The 18,958-nt window shown below is 29.4% G+C and overlaps 3 protein-coding genes across 5 annotated transcripts; all 3 read left to right on the forward strand.

Moving 5' to 3' along the window:
• The first annotated feature begins 1,588 nt into the window (after window positions 1-1,588).
• LOC122576271 (protein max-like) lies at window positions 1,589-3,678 on the forward strand. Its single transcript, XM_043746321.1, has 4 exons — window positions 1,589-1,734; window positions 1,790-1,849; window positions 2,256-2,490; window positions 2,749-3,678. The coding sequence occupies exons 1-4, from the start codon at window positions 1,696-1,698 to the stop codon at window positions 2,928-2,930; spliced, it is 516 nt and encodes a 171-aa protein (XP_043602256.1). The 5' UTR covers window positions 1,589-1,695; the 3' UTR covers window positions 2,931-3,678.
• A 3,782-nt stretch (window positions 3,679-7,460) lies between these two features.
• On the forward strand, window positions 7,461-14,612 carry LOC122576272 (mediator of RNA polymerase II transcription subunit 26). Of its 3 annotated transcripts, none has more exons than XM_043746322.1 (4): window positions 7,461-7,916; window positions 9,219-9,293; window positions 9,458-9,736; window positions 10,261-14,612. In XM_043746322.1, the coding sequence occupies exons 1-4, from the start codon at window positions 7,854-7,856 to the stop codon at window positions 11,464-11,466; spliced, it is 1,623 nt and encodes a 540-aa protein (XP_043602257.1). In that variant the 5' UTR covers window positions 7,461-7,853; the 3' UTR covers window positions 11,467-14,612. The 3 variants fall into 3 exon arrangements, with proteins under 3 accessions (XP_043602257.1, XP_043602259.1, XP_043602258.1); XM_043746324.1 differs by lacking the exon at window positions 7,461-7,916 and adding an exon at window positions 7,957-8,067; XM_043746323.1 differs by lacking the exon at window positions 7,461-7,916 and adding an exon at window positions 8,016-8,089.
• A 546-nt stretch (window positions 14,613-15,158) lies between these two features.
• On the forward strand, window positions 15,159-18,589 carry LOC122576752 (ras-like protein 2). The gene is made up of 4 exons (XM_043747485.1): window positions 15,159-15,763; window positions 17,267-17,354; window positions 17,645-17,856; window positions 17,944-18,589. The coding sequence occupies exons 1-4, from the start codon at window positions 15,659-15,661 to the stop codon at window positions 18,136-18,138; spliced, it is 600 nt and encodes a 199-aa protein (XP_043603420.1). The 5' UTR covers window positions 15,159-15,658; the 3' UTR covers window positions 18,139-18,589.
• The last annotated feature ends 369 nt before the right edge of the window (window positions 18,590-18,958 follow it).

Genomic DNA, 18,958 nt, shown 5'->3' on the forward strand with positions numbered 1-18,958 from the left:
TTATTAAATCCGTCGTTTTATTTATGAAGTAGGTTTCGCCATTATTTGTTATTTTTATCGTTGGTATTTGCTGTTGCATTTTATATTCTCGACCGTTTGGCGATGGGCCTGTCGTTAGTCCTTTGTTTTCCCACTTGTCGCACTTTCACTGAAGCACTGTTTCACACGTCCGTCTGGCACGGCTGCTCGGGCAGCACTCATGACGATATGAGTACCCCGATCTCGGAAGATCATTAGCACTATGACCATAACATCTGGCGGAGTGAGTTCACATTCGTTTTGAGACGACAATGTAATAAAGCTCAATGAGACCTTGTGATGCAACTCACATGCGTTTTGGGGCGACAGTGTAAGGAAGCTCAATGTGACCGTGTGATGGATTTCACATGTGTTCGGAGCGACAATGTAAGGAAGCTCAGTGACCATGAAACGAAGCTCTGTGTGCTCGTGCGATCTAGAAAAACGAGATTCATTTGGGTACAAAATCGAGAATGGTCCATCATGTCATTACGACCAGACTAGTAATCCACAGAATGCAACCAGCACTTTGAATACTAATCATAATATTACTGATTTTTGTTTCTTTTATTTATTATTAAACATCCGATCAAGATTTTGTTGTTGAACTGGATCCTTGGCTTAGTGGAACATTTAGTTAAATGGTAAATAATGTCAGTTGCATCGAGTCTAATGTTGAGAAAACACAATATTTTAGATACACCCGAAGACATGTGATTGTCAGGATGACCGTGTCGGAGATGAAAGGACATCGGGGCCTTTCTTTTGGAACGTTTGGGAAGGTCCCCAATACTTTAGTCCAGACTTTTTATTATAGCTGTATTTAAATAATAAAACTGAGGTTTATGTTCTAATCCGAGTATGAGAGCCCGAGATTTATGACAGTGGACTTGGGCTCGAAGTGACATAACGAGTCACTGAACGTAGCCACGGTCACGGGAAGGACATGTACCTAACAGAGGTATGGAGTAATTATATAGCTCTTCTTAAAAACAAACATTGACCGGAGAGGTACGGAGAGGAGTATATAATGGCAGTTCTACTTGGACTGCGGGTCAGTTCATTCAGATAAGTTCTACTTGTACGTTAAGTCCAGAATCATGTATCACATCGTATTCGTCAACCCGTTGACCATGGATTCGTTATGGAACCTAAAGTCATTGTCATCGACATCTCGATTATCCCGCTATTACGCCGCTATTACTTGTAAACTTCTGCAATAATTACATCTATACCAATAAAGATAAGCTAGAATACAATTCAAGTGAAGATTCGTCAACCGCCCCTAACTCCAATGAGAACCCAACATATATATATACGTTTCAATAATCAGTAACAGTTCTTTGTCATTTTATTACTTCTATTAAATATAAATTATTTTAATAGTTTATTAGTTATTTTTGCCATAAAATCTTCTATCTATTATCAGAGAGAAAATAATTCCTCTTTGTTGTTATGAAATTGAGAAATAAACAAACACTACGCTTGTTGAAAATAAAGTCCCTGGACAAGTTGCTAGGAACTAGTGACTTTCGTTGTGTCAACGTGTGTCGTTGACTAGTGGTTGTCAAATCCTACGTGCGTTTTGTTATATATGTACTGTATGTACACTGTTTGCATATTTGTTACAAACTTGATAAAGTATCTTTTGTTTACCTGTTTGCCTAGGAATTTGAAATGAGTGACGATGATCGAGACATCGACATTGAGAGCGATGTAAGCCCTTAAAACTGTTCTTTCAATGGACCTTGTTAAAGAGATCGTTTTTTAGGAAGGTGACGATTCCGATTCTAGGCAGAGGCATTCAAACAATACCCAATATTATTCTCAAGTAAGTTCATTATCCACTCTAATTTTCCTTCTTTTTTTTCTAATTCTATTCATTTATTCAACATCTTTTATTTAATTAACGATATAAATAAGTTTTATTTTCAAAATATAAAATGTAAATATTGTTGAGGTTAAATGGACACTTCCCGTGCGATTTAATCAATTTATTCTTGTAAATAATTTATCACTGAATATCTTATAAAATGAAGATACTCGACTAATATGTATGTTGATCTATAGATTTAATTTTATAATCAAGATTAAGATATACACACACATGTTTATTTTTAATAATAAGGTTAAGATTGATATTGATTATAAGGCAAGAATTTAGATATAAGGTTTTTGTACAACTTATATATAATGTAGTTTGATTTGATATGAAAAAACATTGTACATATTGATAGGCAGAAAAACGGGCACACCATAATGCGCTGGAACGGAAACGTCGGGATCACATTAAGGATAGTTTCTCCAGCCTTAGAGACTCTGTGCCTGCGTTGCAAGGAGAAAAGGTTGCAAGTAGGGCACAAATACTGAAGAAAGCTGCTGAGTATATACAGTTTATGCGACGCAAGAATTCCTCCCATCAACAGGATATTGATGACTTGAAACGCCAGAATAATCTCTTGGAGTCTCAAAGTAAATATTAATCAGAAAATTAATTAGATTTTATTCTAACACTCTTTGGAAATTCAAAATACAGTTTAAATAGAAGAGTATTACAATTATTCTCCATTAAGTATATTTTGTCATGATTGTAGCTTAGGTAAAAGTTTATATATGTTACTTTTATATTTAAAAAATATATTGAAATATGTTCGATACACTATAAAATATATATAATATTGTACTCCAAAATTTTTCTGCGCCATAAATGTATTTTTGTACTATTTATAGTTAGGGCACTTGAGAAAGCAAAGATAACAGGCAATTTCGCTGCTGAAACTTGTGAAGTCACAAAGTCAGAAGGTGTACCAATGCCTGGATACAATGACACAGAGTCTGAATCATCAGATAGTGAGACTAGCAGGACAGTTCGTCAATCAAAAAAACTGAAAGTCGGAGGCCTCCACCATTGACCAATGGTTTGATCTAATTTTCGTTCTGACAAAAATTTATTTTTTGTTACTACTAAACTCCATATGTATATTTATTTACATAAGATGAAGACACTCACTGAATGAGTCTTTAAGTGGAATCTTGAATGTCTTAAAACCGGTGTACAAAATATTGTTCAAATTATAAGTAATGCTATTGCTTCATTTAATACGTTGACGCTGGCGTGCGCCATCGGCGGGTCACACGTGTCTGTCCCGAGGGGCGGCGATAGGTCACACATGTATTTCGCAAAATAGGTAGTGACCCAGCGCCGCCCCACGAAGCAGACAGTGAATTCAGGCGCCGGCGTCAACGTGTTAAAGATTAATGAAATAATACATTACGAACACTTTGGAGTAGATTCTTAAAATTTGTTAAAAAATTGGAATTATTTTATTTATGAAAATAGTTGTTTAATATAAAGGAAATAATGTATTGCGAGGTGTTTTGGTTTATACTTCTAAATTCTTATACCGATAAACTAATTGAATTTAATTAAGGTTGTGCTATTAGTAACCACTTTATCAATACAAATTCAAGCAATATATTTCCTTAAATATATAATCTCTTTCTAAAAGAGGATTTCAATTTCAAATCTTTCTTTTATTTTCTTACAATTCTTAATTTATTTATCCAAGATTACTGTATAATTATTGTATTGTTGATTTAACGAAGAATCTGAAAATACTAGATATATGCTCAATTGTAAAATTTATGAAAGTTTTGGAATTATTTTTTCGTTTGGAAAAGAATTTAATAATTATATAAATAAAATTTTTATTACTAGAAGAAAATATATTGAAATATATAGAAATAAATATATTAGAAAATGTATTATAATAAGAATTACTCAATTTTAATCACTTTTTAACCTTTTACATATATGTCTATATGATAGAAAGTAAGTATTGATAATGGTATATGTTTATTTTAATTAGAGTATTTTTTTAAGAAAAATGTTTCTTCCTTTTGAACTTTATGGAAGTATTTGTAAATAGATGGAAAGTATTATATCAAATCAATTAGTTATAGAGTAATATTCTTTTAGCAGGAAATATTGTACTCTATAATATTAAGAAATACGAAATTTATTTTATAAATTATGAAGAATTTATTAAAATCGAATGTAAAATTATTAGATACTTATAATCAGTAGAAATAAAGATCATTTGTGAAATACATTTTATTTATATGCATATCATTCTAAAAGGTATAGATCTATACAAAGTGACCAAACAAAATCCAATCATCTAAATATCTGCTTTATTTATTATTGTATGATAAAGCTTCTCAGGATAACAGAAGAAATAGTTTCTTCTCGGGATAATGTGCTACAAGATTTCAAGGCCATCGCCATTTCTTTTAAATAAGATATAAGATAATAAAAAATATATTTATTTTGTGGTATCCTTATAGAGTGTGGTAAATCTTAATAGGTATATTATTCCCATCATTTAATCTCGAGATATTTACGGCTGATGTGTCCGTATATAATAATTACTTGTGTTTAATCGACAGGTGGCAAAATTAAAAAGTCGAAATTTTATTGGTCCTTGGGCAGGAAGAATTTCTTAACATTTGATAGTTCGAAAGAAAGCTTTGAATGTAAGGAATTAATTAAGATTAGTTTTATCTAAGTATTAATTAGATGCAATTAGTGTAGTGTTCTATCTTGGACTTGGTTACAACATCTATATAAAAATTTTGCTTATTCTTAGTACCATTGATTTACCATAAGATGACACCACCATGTACAAAATAAGGCACTACACTCATTGCATGTAATTAATTAATTCTGTAGAAAATCGGAATAATGACACAGAGATGATTTATGAGAGTTAAAACTTTAATCTAATCCCTGAATAATTTAATAATTTGCCCTGCATATCGAGAAATTTCAATTTTTAATTTAAGCATGGTGGTGCCTTCATTCGGGAGTTAGTAGTACTAACAAGAAGTAAAATTTTGCATATATTCACACTTGGAAAACTGTCAAAATAGACGTAGTTAGATCAAATTTAGGACATTGTATGAATTATCATTTATGAATGTATTAAACCAATAACATTACCAACATCAAATTAGAGTAACTAGAAACAACAGTCATATATAATGAAATGATTTAAAAATATGTACATTTATTAGCAAATATACAGATAAGATATAAGTTTAATCACTTAATTGAAATATGTTTATTTAATCACGTAAGTTTTCTCTTGTAAAATTGAATCTTTACATCACTATATCCTTCAACTCGTACTATAATATTAAAAGTAATTATAAGTGTATTGCATTTAAAACATAGGCTATCCTAATAGTTCTTTAAAGTATATATATATATATATATGTCCATACAAAGGAATTTAATTTTATGATGTATATGATATATTACAGAAATAGTTTCTTTTTCGAGTATTGTCAAAGTTTGATGAGAATATTTAGAAAGATATTCTACAAAATGTAATGATTATAACAATTGAATTATTAATTTAGGAGACATGAATCATTAAAAATAAAAATATGCAATGCATTATATCATATTCTTTAATTATACAATAATTATAGTTACAAATATACAAAATAAATTACTACATATGCTGGCAGAGTTTTCGAAATAATTTTAACATAAATATCCAAGAAGTCAGATAAACATATGTTCTACTTAACCTTGTTTCAAAATTCCGACCATCTTTATTATATCTTTTTAAACATATTAGGCAAATATAATTGATATTCTACAATTATTTACGACCAATATACATAAACAAATAATGAAAACATGATATTTTATATTATAAAAAAATTTATTGAATGAGTAATCATCTTTTTCTGTAACAAAGTATAATATGTAACACTAATGTTACGTATTATATTAAAGATCTCAAATTACCTATAAAATATTATGAAATAATTCGTTTAGAGTTTTCAAGAAATACATACTTATAGGATATACAAAATTATCTGTAATTAATACTTTCGTGGTATATTGATACAACAAATTACTAAAGTAGCAAAATTACATTTTTATATTTTCAAGTTTTGCACACTTATTTAGACTATATCATTAAGTGTAACTTTTGCAAATTATTTTGATAAAATATATTTACCATACAATAAGTATGCACTTGATCAAGATAATGCATGTCCGAATTTACTCAGATGTATCACATATTCAACAGCTTAACTTCTTTGTACTTATCATAACACAAAATATATATTTCTCTTGCAGTTCCAAAATTTAATTTTAGACAAAAAATGAAAATAAAATTTTAAACACGTAGGAGAGAAAATACGCGAATAATTTGAAACTTTCGACAAGTAAGATCACAAAATATTTTTCGATTATTCCGTCAAAAACTCAGCATTAAGCATTTTACATATTTGTACTTGTTAAACAATTTTTTTCGTGAATTTAAATGTGATGAAGGTAATAAATGTGATGAAGGTGTGCTGTTCATCTAAAGATAAGAATAATATTCGATTGTTCTGAATAATTTGATACTTATAGGTTATGGGTACCACATACGAAAAACTATTAATTATCAACCACATATACCACTCCAATAAAGAATAATAGTATGCAACGACAATGAAACGGACGATTCTTGATTTCTGATAGTAGAAAGTTGCTGTTAATCTGCACAAAATTTCTCCTATTAAGCACACATTACACAGACCGTGATAATTAATACAAAAAATAATGAGCATAATGAACGATACAATTAATAAACTTCCATTTAATAATCAACATTTTTAACATTATTATCATATTAAATGTTCGTATATTTTTACACAACTAAGCAAAAATACTAATATAACTGTATATATATATATATATATATATATATATATATATATGTATATGTATACACATATTTTTATGTAAATTCTTTATGTTGCAAATAAAGAACTAGATAGTTACTTCATGTTTTTTATATTGGTACTATATGCGCACCATTCGTGTAGGTAACTTCGGAGCGTTCTACAATGTTACAAATTTGATTATTAAAAGCAAACGCAATTTTTATTATTGAAATTGTATATGTTTTAGATGTGAAAATTATATTTTATTTATAGTAATCAGCCAATAATAAACTATTTTCAACAATTATATCCTAAATTTGATAAAATATTTGTTGAAACATAAAATATAGTGACTATATAATTTAAAATTTTCCTCTAAATCTGGTAATACGTCAAAGTTACTAGACATAATAAATTAGAATGAAACATACAAGTGTCTATTTATACGATCAAATTTTGACGGAAAAATTAAGCAATTCAAAATCGAAGACAAATTAATAAGAAGGGAATTAACCCTACTGCATTTTTCAGGACACTTTTAACTCAATTGAATTTTTCTAACGTTTAAAGTATTTCGAATTTGAATATAGTAAAAATATAAGAAAAATTATTATTGGTTTGTATGGATTTCTGGTTTCAATTTTATGTCAAACGTTTTTCTAAAATATTAAAATTCTTTTTATTCGCTGATACAAAATCATGATTGAAATACAAGAATTAAACGATCGCATCAGAGTTAAACGTGAGTGGACGAGAGCAGCAGTTTGAAGTTAGCTGCGTAAAGTTGGCAACCGATTGGAGCGCTATTGGTACGGTGGTGGGGATAGAAGGGAGGTGTGGTAACGGTTAGGAGTCTCGTCCAACCACGAGAGGAGCTAGTAGCGTTCGACTGGCAGTATGAGGCGGCGTGGGGCTAGGGACGATGCATGGGCTGCGACTAGGAGGCACTTGGGAGGTAGGGAGGGCATGCGAGCAGAGCACAGTTCGGTAGTCGCCATTGCAAGTCCCCCCCGTGCTCTCGTATTCGTGACACTCGGACGCGTGGAGACGATTTTGCGCTAACCTAATCTCCCCGCGAGGGCCCTAAGTGTGCCCCCCCGATGCAGAGATATTGCACCGAGCTCACCGATAGATTGTTGAAATCACTTGATAAGGAATACAATGTAAGTAGCGGAATGAATCCGCGATGCGCCGTCCGTCCGTTCACGCAAACGGCTATCGGGCCACTCTCGATCCCCCGTGCGCCGTGTGCCTGTACCAGTAGCGTGCGCGAGAGTCACTGAGAGTGTAGTGTGGTGGCGGTTCCGCGTGTGAGTGAGTAATGCGTTTCTTCTGTGTACGTTCGATTCCAGTCAGCCAATTTTCCTTTTGCACGAGTGTATACATTCAACGTAAAACGCGTTTTTCGGCTACCTGGAGCATAACCTTAACATTCCTCCAGCGAATTGTCCAAAGTCGAGAGGAACTTACAAAGAAATCACCGTTCCCTTCCTTTCTAGCTGTCTCCCGCTGTTTAGACTCTAGTTACTCTCGATTGCAGTACTTTCGCAAATTATCATTTTTTACCGTATTTATATCTTTTTTAGAATTTTATGTAGAGAATGAAGATTCAAGGATAATTGAGAGAATCTCGCGGTTCGGGTCCGATCGCCGTTTTCGAACAATTTTTACGATAAATGTTAACATTACCATAAGTCTACTTTCATTTCGCTATAGATTAAGGAAATGTATATAGACACGTGTTGATTATTTGTATTTTACGTTCGTTCATGTTTTATATCACGTATTAAATGTATCAATGATCGAATCGTACTATTATTTGCATTTGTAGTTACAGTAGTTTGATCTTTATATCAAAGTATGGTTCGATTTTACTATTGTAAGATTGAATTTATCAGGCAATGAAATATCTTTTGTTACGTGTTGCTAGGAATATAATTATCAAATTATTATTAACAATGTAGTAATTGATTAAAAACACAAATGTAAATTTATCAGAATTTTAAAACTTTCTTATATTAATAAAGCATTAAAGTATTTTAAGTATTAAATTTATTCTTTTAATTAATTTGCATTCTTTTAAATAATAATAAAATTTTTAAAACAATGCAAAAGTATTTTCTTTTTAAGTAAAGCTAATATAGGTTGATCATCTATTTTTATTTCCAATAATAAATGATTTTATCGTTGTGTGTATTAAATATTTAATAAGATAAATACAATGAAATGTCATTAATTATTTATATGTTATGTAAAAACATGTAATTTACTAATAATTTATGTAAATATCTATTTCCCCAAATATTTAGGAAATTGGAATAGCATATATATTTTCAAATATACAAAATATAATTATTTTATTAATTCTAGCAATTTAATATAAGTGGTACATTTGTATAGAAATATAATACATTTAATTTACAAAATCAATATTTGATAATGGTACAATTATCAAATTTCATTAGGTCATCGACATGGGAGCTGTTGTGGATGTCATTACGGCCCTGGAAAAGACGACGATCACTAAAGAAGTGCTTGAGGTAAAAATGCTGCAAATATATTATATTAAACAAGTTTTATATTAGAATGACAAATTGCATCTCATGATAATTTGATAAAATTGCATCACGTTCATTTGGTCTTATTTCTACTACTTTTCTGGTTAATTACATAAGTATAAAAATGATCTGTTGAATTATTTCAGAGTACAAGACTTGGAAAATACATCAATGAACTTCGACGAAAAACAAACAATGATGCCTTGGCAAAGCGTGCGAAGGATTTGGTACGAAGATGGCGTGATATGGTTTTACCTTCTGCTCATTCTACTCCACAGCCTACACCAGCAGACACAGCACCACCTGCTCTTAATGGAGCAAAACCACATAGCCCTGCATTAAGATGTTTTAAACCACAAAGTCCAGCATTAAGAAGTATAATGCGGTCTCAAAGTCCATTGTTAAGAGAGACGCTTGCACTCAGAGTAAGTCATTCAAATATTCATTTTTTTATTTACATAATATACATTAAATATAAAACATATACATATGTATTGTGTAACTATAATATCTTTCTAAATTGAATATATTCAATTATCGATGTTCTTCATTTTAATGTGATTAAATTTCCAATGAATTAAAGAAATAATTTTATATAAATATAGATTCAGAAATGCTTTGTTACAAGTTCATAAGCAAAATAAGCAATAAGTAGGTAATATATCTAAACTGTTTCTTGAAATCAACAAGAACATATTGAAGGATAAACAACACTTAATAAAGATGAACAGAGTAAAAGAACAATTAATCATTGAAAGTAACATGATTGACAAGAAATTTATAATTTGTTAAGTTCAAAAGTATTAAAAGTATTTATATTTGTTATTTTTATCAGATCAAATTTTAATTTGTTTATTCACTATTATATTAACTTTTAATCTACTTGTATATAACATTTTCTTTTATTTTCACAGAACATAATAGAACTAATATATTGTTCCAATTGCAGGTGCTTAGTCCAGTTCTATCTGTGAATTGCGATCATTTACATTCTCCCAATGCGTCATCAAATAAGCAGTCAATTACAGTAACCAGCAACCATAGAACAAGTTCTGATGTGCCACCTACGCTTGGTTCTTCGAGCCAACATCATTCGATGGAAGCAGTGCCACGAACTCACAGTTCAAACAAACGTCTTCGAAAAGATGATCCCAAGGACCAACATAATTATCAGCATCATGATTCAGTTTCAATCACCGAAAGTGAAACCTTTATTAAAAAACAACGTCTAAATGGCGAAAATGTGTGTGGTAATTCAAATATGCAAGTGCCTAGCCCCACATTTAGAGAAAGAATCTCTGATCATTTTACGGAGTCTTCCACTAAACCTGATGAATCAGGGCCAAAGAAACGTGGTAGAAAGAAAGGCAGTAAATCTACGAAGAAGCAACCGGTTTTAGAAGATTGTGTAAAGGAAAAACTAGCTAGTATCTCAAGGAATCCTAAATTAAAGACAACACAAGAATTGCTGGCTGATCTACGGGCACGCGGCACCAATTCTAGCATTAATTCAAGTGCTCTACCTAGTCAAAGTGTAGAATCATCCGGCATGGAAGATATTCTGAGGAGTAGCAATGAACAAGTATCAAAGTTCCTTCGTGGTCCTCAGAATAATTTGTCCCATAGAAATACAGTTTCTGAAGCCTCACCAGAAAGTCGGTTAAAGCCCACAGAAAACTGTCTCGATGTACCATCTAAGTGTGAAGAATCAGGTGTAGTGTACAAAGAAAAATCGGTTACAAATGTTCAAAATAATCAACTAGAACAATATCAAGATTTAACGGTTGAAGAAATATTGGCCAAGTTACCACCAATAGATCCAAGTTCAATAGATTGGAGTGAGTGTGAAACTGAACCAACAGAAGATCAAAATAGTACTGAGTATCCACCTAGACAAATTACTGCAGAGGATATAGAAAGGTTACATACACAATGTGTTGAAGGACTGAATGGAAACTTCCAACCAAAATTATCGTTTTTAACTTCGACTTGTAATGAAAAACCAGAGGTAAAGGAAGATGTGTCAGAAATCAATAGTGTAAACAATGTGTATAGCCAGCCTGATGAAGAATTTCGAGAATGGCATCAGATGCTAGCAAGGTCCAGTTATAATGGCCAGGTTTTCCACATATTGCCTTATGTTATTATTGATTAGTAATTTTATTATCTTATTCTATTATTATCCTGAAATTTGTGAAAAATCCCTATAAATATTAAAGAGATTGATCAGTCATCAATCTATTAAACCAATTTCTATTGCAATTTATGATTGCCTTTATTTCTATAAATGCTCTTTATACTACCACCTTTATCATCATTATCGTTCCCCAATTATTCAAATTAAAATTGATACTTTGAATATGTGAATCAATCACGCTGGAAATATGTAACTGGCAATCACTTTTCGCGTGAATATCATTCTCGACGATATTCGTTGTCGTCACAAACTTTAATTTTACTTTATTCATAAAAATCATTTACTATTATAATCAGCATTATTAGTGTCGTCTTCTTCATCATCGTTATCATCTTCACCATCGACGTCATCAACAATACAAGAGTATCTTTATTATTATTGTTATTGTTGTTACTATTACTACTACTATTATTAATATCATCATCATTCTCGTCAATATTATTCATTATTGACTTATAAAAGCAAGTTTTATACAGAACAAGGCATAAAGAAGATATTTAGGAAATGAAAGAACATAATGTTTGGAGTTTCTAATGTAATATTTAGCTCCAATGTCTGTGACAATGTATTTGAGTCCAAAAGGTACTCTTTGAATGCTTGTCTTTCATTGTGTATATTATATCATTATTCTCATTAACATTGACATTATTGCTTAAATTATCACTGTATTAAGAAAATGCTAGCAAAAATCAGATTCGGATTATAAAAGCGATTTAAAATTTGCAAATTACTTTTTTCAAATTTATTATAATTAAATTTGTTATAAGAACAATAATGTTTTATTTTCTTAAAGAATGGATTTTTCTTTAACAAAAGATTTATATAGCATTGTAATATGATTGATCACTTTTCAGAAATTGTACAAACCATTTTATTCACTTGCTAAGAAAGGAGAGGCACACAGATTGAATCAAATAGTGCATTTTGGCCTATGCATAAAGGAAAAAAGAATTATTTTCGAATATTTAAAAAGAATATATGAAAAATTATGGGTAGTTACATTTCATTTGCTGTAACATACCCTTTGGTTCATTCTATTATTTTTACAATATGTTTGAAGAATGATGTTACACAAAAAGTATAAGGAATGATTATGGCAAAATGTATACTTGTACCACGCAAAAAGATAACGCTATAATATTTCAAATGCTTTTTGACACAATATTCTGTTTATAAATTTAAAGTATTTATTGAAATGTACAGATGCTACTTAAATATAATATGAAAAATAATTTTTTGCGCGTGGTAAAAAGTAGTCGAACCGAATATAACGAGGCCTTAATTAAAGTTTAAAAGTAAAAAAAAAATATTTGTCTAATAAAGTATTATGTTGCATATACTTCTAGCAAAGGTAATACAATCCGAGTAAGTTTTAAATTTTTCTATCTCAATTTTATTTCATATATTATTAGTACAATATAGTAAAATGAAAGTAAAAGTCTAAATGAAAAGAAAAAAGAAATTCTTGTTTTTAGAACAATTGCAGCAAAAATCCACTCATACATAATTATATTGCTGGAAGGAAAACATGTTACGTGCAATGTTCAAATGTTCCAGTGTAATGCAACAAATATTTCAAAGCTATGTAATTTTTTTAAACGAAAAGAAAGATTGAATTATTTGAAAGATGTAAATACGTCGTTCAAAATCATGAAAACACTGGAACCAAAATATATTAATATTTTCTGTAATAACCAAATAATACTATGTGTTATGTAAAAAAGAAATTAGAAAAAAAGAAAAAAACAGGAGAAAGATTGTACATATTATGCCACTATATCATGTATAATGAAAGCTTTGTGAAACATTATGAATTAGAAAAAGAAAATGTCTGATTTTATATGTGTTCATTTTTTGATGATAACAGTTACCTTTTTATTTACTTTCGCTTATGATCGATTGTTTTTTAAATGTTTGAATATTTTGAATGTTTGAAGTGAACATCAATTATTGACAAAAGAATGAGAGATCACTCGCTGAAATAGTTTTTCTTTTGAATTAAGCATCACAATAATAACAGTTGAATATAGTGAAATATTTCCAAAACGATGTATATATGATATAAATTTTTATAGTTTCTCGTGTTACATTTATATTAATTACAATGTCTTGTTTTACAAGTATATGATAAGTATTTTATTTATACCAACATTTGTGTATACCTTTGTATTTAAGATTAAAGACACAAGTTAATATAATTAAATGCTATAATACACATAGTAGTTTCAACATTGTTTAAGCGATTGTTTATGGTAATTTCGATATATATATATATATATATATATGTATACCATTTCATTTATTATAATTCATTTCTGGATATAATTTATTTTACTTTTAATTATATTAATTTTCTACTTTAGTTAGTTACACCCCCATCAAATTTGAGAATAATGTTCGCTCTTGTTATTTAGTACAATTTCATTTTATCGAACAATGTATAGATATCGTTCACTATGAAGATCCATGAGATTATTGGATGAATTTTAAACAAACCCTGGTTCCCATCGATCTAAGTACATGCTGTGCTATCGTTATGATTGCAGAGTATATAATGCGCTTATTACGTAATATACACCGATAGCAGCTTTATTTCAGAGTAACGAAATATTAAATTCAGTGAATGAAAGACGATATATCCGTCGAATAAAAGTTTATGATAACAATAACCTATGATAAACAGAATTGTATATTTCTATTAAGGTTTTAAGATATGCCTTTTTGATCACGGTATTTTCATTTAAATATGTTAGTAACCATGGCATGTGTCTTTTTTTTATAAAAGAAAAAGATCAGTATAATTTTATATGAAAAGCGCTTATCTTCGAAACGAAATCCCGTGCCTTTTTTACCACTGCAATTCTATCATAATACAGAATCTGTTGAAAAAAGTGATATACTATGAAATAATGATTAAATAAAGTGAAACAATCCCTTAATAAAATAATATCGGTCAATGTGATTTGAGGTTGAAATATTTTATTTTATTCAGTTCCGTATGATTGAATCATTGTTAAATAATAACAGAGCTTAAATATCTATACTTGAAGTCAAACAGCAATGCTATTTAAGAGAGTTCAGTAATAAACCACATGTAAAAAATATCGATATTAATGATTTATTCCTGTTTAATCAAACTTTTGGTATAAGTCTATATTGGATTGATTGACAATTGGATTAACAATAACAATTTAATATTAATGCTTTTACAATATAATATTATATCTTTTAGTATGTCTTTTATGTTACAATTATTGAAAAATATTATATATTATTTTGATATTATACATTTATTATTGTACTATTGAATAATTTTGATTTATGTTTTTTGTTTATTATAACTTTTTAGTTGATTATGAATTACTTTTTTTTCGAACATATGAAAATAAGTATCAAGACGTACAACAGAAAAAATGTTTATGGATGAAGGAGAAATTAAATTGAACAACGGTGGCGTAATTTTTTTTTATTAATTCAAAATCTTATAAATTATGATTCATATTAAATAATTAGTAAAATTTTTAAATACAAGATGGTAAATATTTTGTTGTGATAATAATAAATTACATCAAGAGAACAAATTAATTTCTTTACAGATAAAGATTTTTTCTTATATCTCGAGCTAAGCAATTGAAAAAAAGTCGACTGTTCCTAGAAACAATGTAGCACAGTGAGATTACCGTGCATTCGATATCGTGTAAAAACCGAGTGATTTTGAAATCGTTTACTTTACAACATCAGGTAGGCATAAGCGCATAAGAGGGCGGTATTGTAATAGCGACTGCGCAATCAATCGAAATAGCACGATATGGTATAACGTATGCATGTGTAAGTACAAATACACAAGGTGGGGGATACTTTTTTTAGTGTCTCTCTCGTTTCATTCGTTAGCTCGGGTTTTTAGTAAATTCGCGTTTGCAGGAGCGACTTATGATGTTTAGTCACGTTTAAGTTCTCGACTATACACTACTAGTAAGGAAATGTCCAGGATCCGCTATACTGGGCTCTTCTCGTACTAAGAAGAACGCAGTAGTACGTGCTTGCATGTGAATGCGCCTCGATTTTGTATTTTTCTACGTTTCGCTGTGCCGTTTTCAATATGTGTTCAGTATTCCTCTGAAATTTCCACAACTCGTCGATCATATGAAAAATGTCGAAGCTCGGTGACAAACAAAGCTATGCGCAGACATATAAGCTCGTCGTCGTTGGCGCGGGTGGCGTCGGAAAATCTGCGATCACGATACAATTCATTCAAGTGAGTACTTTTTATGGCCAATAGGTGTAGCAAATACGTACGTGGGTGTACGTATAGACGTATATGTAGCCGTGCGTATCGTTTGTGCTTGTGTACTCTATCATACATACAGTGGATCACGAAAGTAGCGGATCACTCCTAGAAACTTCGCATGATATGTTATACAAAATATATTGAAATCTCAACACTAACGAGACGCGATTATCGTGATTATATTGGTAAAATTTGAAACGGATTTGAAAATGTATATAAAAGTTACATTAATACTTATTGGGAATATATACTTCGTAAATATTGCCAAAGTATTAATTACTCAATACATTAATAATTTATAATATTTAGTGAGACAATTTTTAACACTAATTGTATGTATAAGACTACATCCATGCTGTATTTTAATTTTTCACCAACGATAAGTGTATACTTGGCAATAAATGCCTTGGAACTTCTATATACATTTTCGGATTGGTTTCAAATGTGACTATTATAACCACAATAGTCTCATTACAGTTCTAATGCACATAATACATTCATAAAATAAATTTTCGAACACTTCCGATACTTTCGTACATGTATGTATAAATGGTATATATGACGTATATACAGGGTGTCGCAGTAGTCATCGACAAAATGGCGATTCTATGTGAAAAAACAAGTCGAAAATATACAATAAAAGTTTTCCATATGACATTTCGTTTTCGAGAAAAGAGAGTTTAAAAATTTGCCAATTATACTTAAATTTGACAAATATCGGTCTGGACAAGAGCAAATAATTGACAGGAGGTTATTTTACGTATGAAAATAAGTCGAAAATAACATTTTAGAATAAAATTTTTTCATAGGACACTGCGTTTCCGGAAAAATGAAATTCGGAAATTTCTATGTACCATAATTACCGTAACACCCTGTATTTATGACATTTATTTGTGTACATTGTGCATATTAGATTTGTCAATCGGATTCGTTTTCATGCGTCCTACGTCCTACGTCATTCGCGATCAATTCAAATAAAGGAATAATGAATTATAATAAATTATATTGGAAATATTTCATAAATAATGTTGATATGTCGAGGTAAACAATTGGGCTGTTATATTTCGCTTATGAACATTTTCATAATTACGCTTGCACTGGATACTAAAAAAAGGAACAAGCCTACTTTTATCATCGATTATGTCATATATAACTGGGGATAAGATTGTTGATATAGCCACGTAATATTATAATATTCGCATAATATATTATTTTGATATATATATATATATATATATATATATATAGTAATACGCAACAGAGATTGTTTTGTACGTACTTTAAAGTAATAATTTAAGATATTATATATTTAAATTTGTATAAATTATAATTTTTTAAGTTATATTCTTTATAGTCACAATGAATTATTTTATATATATACGATAGATTTACTTGCACGATAATTTTTTATTATTATTTATAATGAGATTTTGATTATTATTTTGTACTAATTTCACTAATATTTTTCAGAGCTATTTTGTAACCGATTATGATCCAACAATCGAAGATTCTTATACCAAACAGTGCGTTATCGACGATATACCTGCGAAACTCGATAGTGAGTAAACTGATAACAGTGAGACGCTATATATTAATTATCGTTTCATATTTATTTGTATAATATAATTGTAATATCTTCTATAACTTATTTTATATTAATTTTCATGCAGTTCCATAATGAATCATGGGTTTGTTATTGTAAGAGTATAATTCCTTATTTATTCAATTTTAGAATGAATATTTTATGAAAAAGTTAGAATGGTCAGTTTATAAACATTAAAAACAATACTACATATATATTGTAGAATGTTTTGAATAATAAAATTAGTAATATTTATGTAATTTTAGTATTAGATACAGCAGGTCAAGAAGAGTTTAGTGCAATGCGAGAACAGTATATGAGAAGTGGCGAAGGGTTTCTACTTGTATTTTCGATAACTGAGCTTTCATCTTTTGATGAAATATTAAAATTCCATAGGCAGATACTTAGAGTAAAGGATAGAGAAGAATTTCCTATGCTTATGGTTGGCAACAAAGCTGATTTGGATTATCATAGAGTTGTAAGTAAATAAAATATAAAAAATCTAATATAAAGAACATTATATTAATATATTAATATGTTAATATTCACTGTTTTACATGCATAGGTTCAAGTTGAAGAGGCACAAAATAGAGCTCGTCGATTGAAAATTCCATATATTGAATGTAGTGCAAAATTAAGAATGAATGTTGACCAAGCCTTTCACGAGTTAGTAAGAATTGTCAGAAAGTTTCAGTTATCTGAAAGACCACCGCTTGAATTAAACTATAAAAAAAACAAAAAGAAATGTTGTATGTTGTAATGCCTAATGTGTTCTTAATCAACTTATTTTTGTACTAATAAAATGGTACAAAAGGGTTGAATCAAAATCGAAATTGTGGAATCAATCAAATCATAAGGATTATTATCTATAATTAAGTTGAAATAGGAATTTGAAATCTGAAACAAGGGATTGTTGAAGTGCTTTTGAAAATAACACTTAGATTACTTTAACTTGAAATTTATACACTCAATTTGAATCAAAGAGTGCTTTAAGCAAATATAATATTTTTGAGTATGCTACAAATACTTTGTACTCACTTCTAAAACGAATTAATACAATGGTATTTATGAAATGTGTAGTGTAATAACAAAGTTCACAAATCGTGTAATTTTAATTGTATAAGAAATAAAAATAACTTGACGTATTTTATTAGAAGTATATTAGTAGCAATGTAAGTTTTATATTAAATATATTAATATATTTAATACTATCATGGATCACATATATCCCTATATATTGAATTTATATGACGGGTTTCAAAACAAATTATAATATTATTTAAAATATTTATTTGTAAATATGCATGTATATATTTATTATATATATTAATTATCATTTAATATAGTGCAGTAAGATTCTAACAAAGAGTGAGACCAATAACAACTCTAATGCGAAATTTTTAATGATTTCTTTGATTTAACACAATTTTAGTTATTTTATAGTTATTATTTAATTTTTCTATCATGACTGCAGCAAGTAAAGTTTAAGAAAGTTTATGATATTTTGATGTGTTCATAAAACAGTTCGTTAAATTAATCGAACTCGTTTATTTATATACAATAATATTTTATGTTTATTT

This window comes from Bombus pyrosoma, linkage group LG16 (genome assembly GCF_014825855.1).
Source record: "Bombus pyrosoma isolate SC7728 linkage group LG16, ASM1482585v1, whole genome shotgun sequence".
In the NCBI taxonomy this organism is placed as follows: Eukaryota; Metazoa; Arthropoda; class Insecta; order Hymenoptera; family Apidae; genus Bombus; species Bombus pyrosoma.

Coding starts and splice junctions, on each gene's coding strand:
- LOC122576271 (XM_043746321.1), top strand. CDS start 1,696: ATGAGTGACGATGATCGAGACATCGACATTGAGAGCGAT. Junction 1,850..2,255: donor ATACCCAATATTATTCTCAA/GTAAGTTCATTA, acceptor ACATATTGATAG/GCAGAAAAACGGGCACACCA. Junction 2,491..2,748: donor TAATCTCTTGGAGTCTCAAA/GTAAATATTAAT, acceptor TACTATTTATAG/TTAGGGCACTTGAGAAAGCA.
- LOC122576272 (XM_043746322.1), top strand. CDS start 7,854: ATGCAGAGATATTGCACCGAGCTCACCGATAGATTGTTGAAATCACTT. Junction 7,917..9,218: donor CACTTGATAAGGAATACAAT/GTAAGTAGCGGA, acceptor AAATTTCATTAG/GTCATCGACATGGGAGCTGT. Junction 9,737..10,260: donor GAGAGACGCTTGCACTCAGA/GTAAGTCATTCA, acceptor TTCCAATTGCAG/GTGCTTAGTCCAGTTCTATC.
- LOC122576752 (XM_043747485.1), top strand. CDS start 15,659: ATGTCGAAGCTCGGTGACAAACAAAGCTATGCGCAGACATATAAGCTC. Junction 15,764..17,266: donor TCACGATACAATTCATTCAA/GTGAGTACTTTT, acceptor AATATTTTTCAG/AGCTATTTTGTAACCGATTA. Junction 17,355..17,644: donor TATACCTGCGAAACTCGATA/GTGAGTAAACTG, acceptor ATGTAATTTTAG/TATTAGATACAGCAGGTCAA.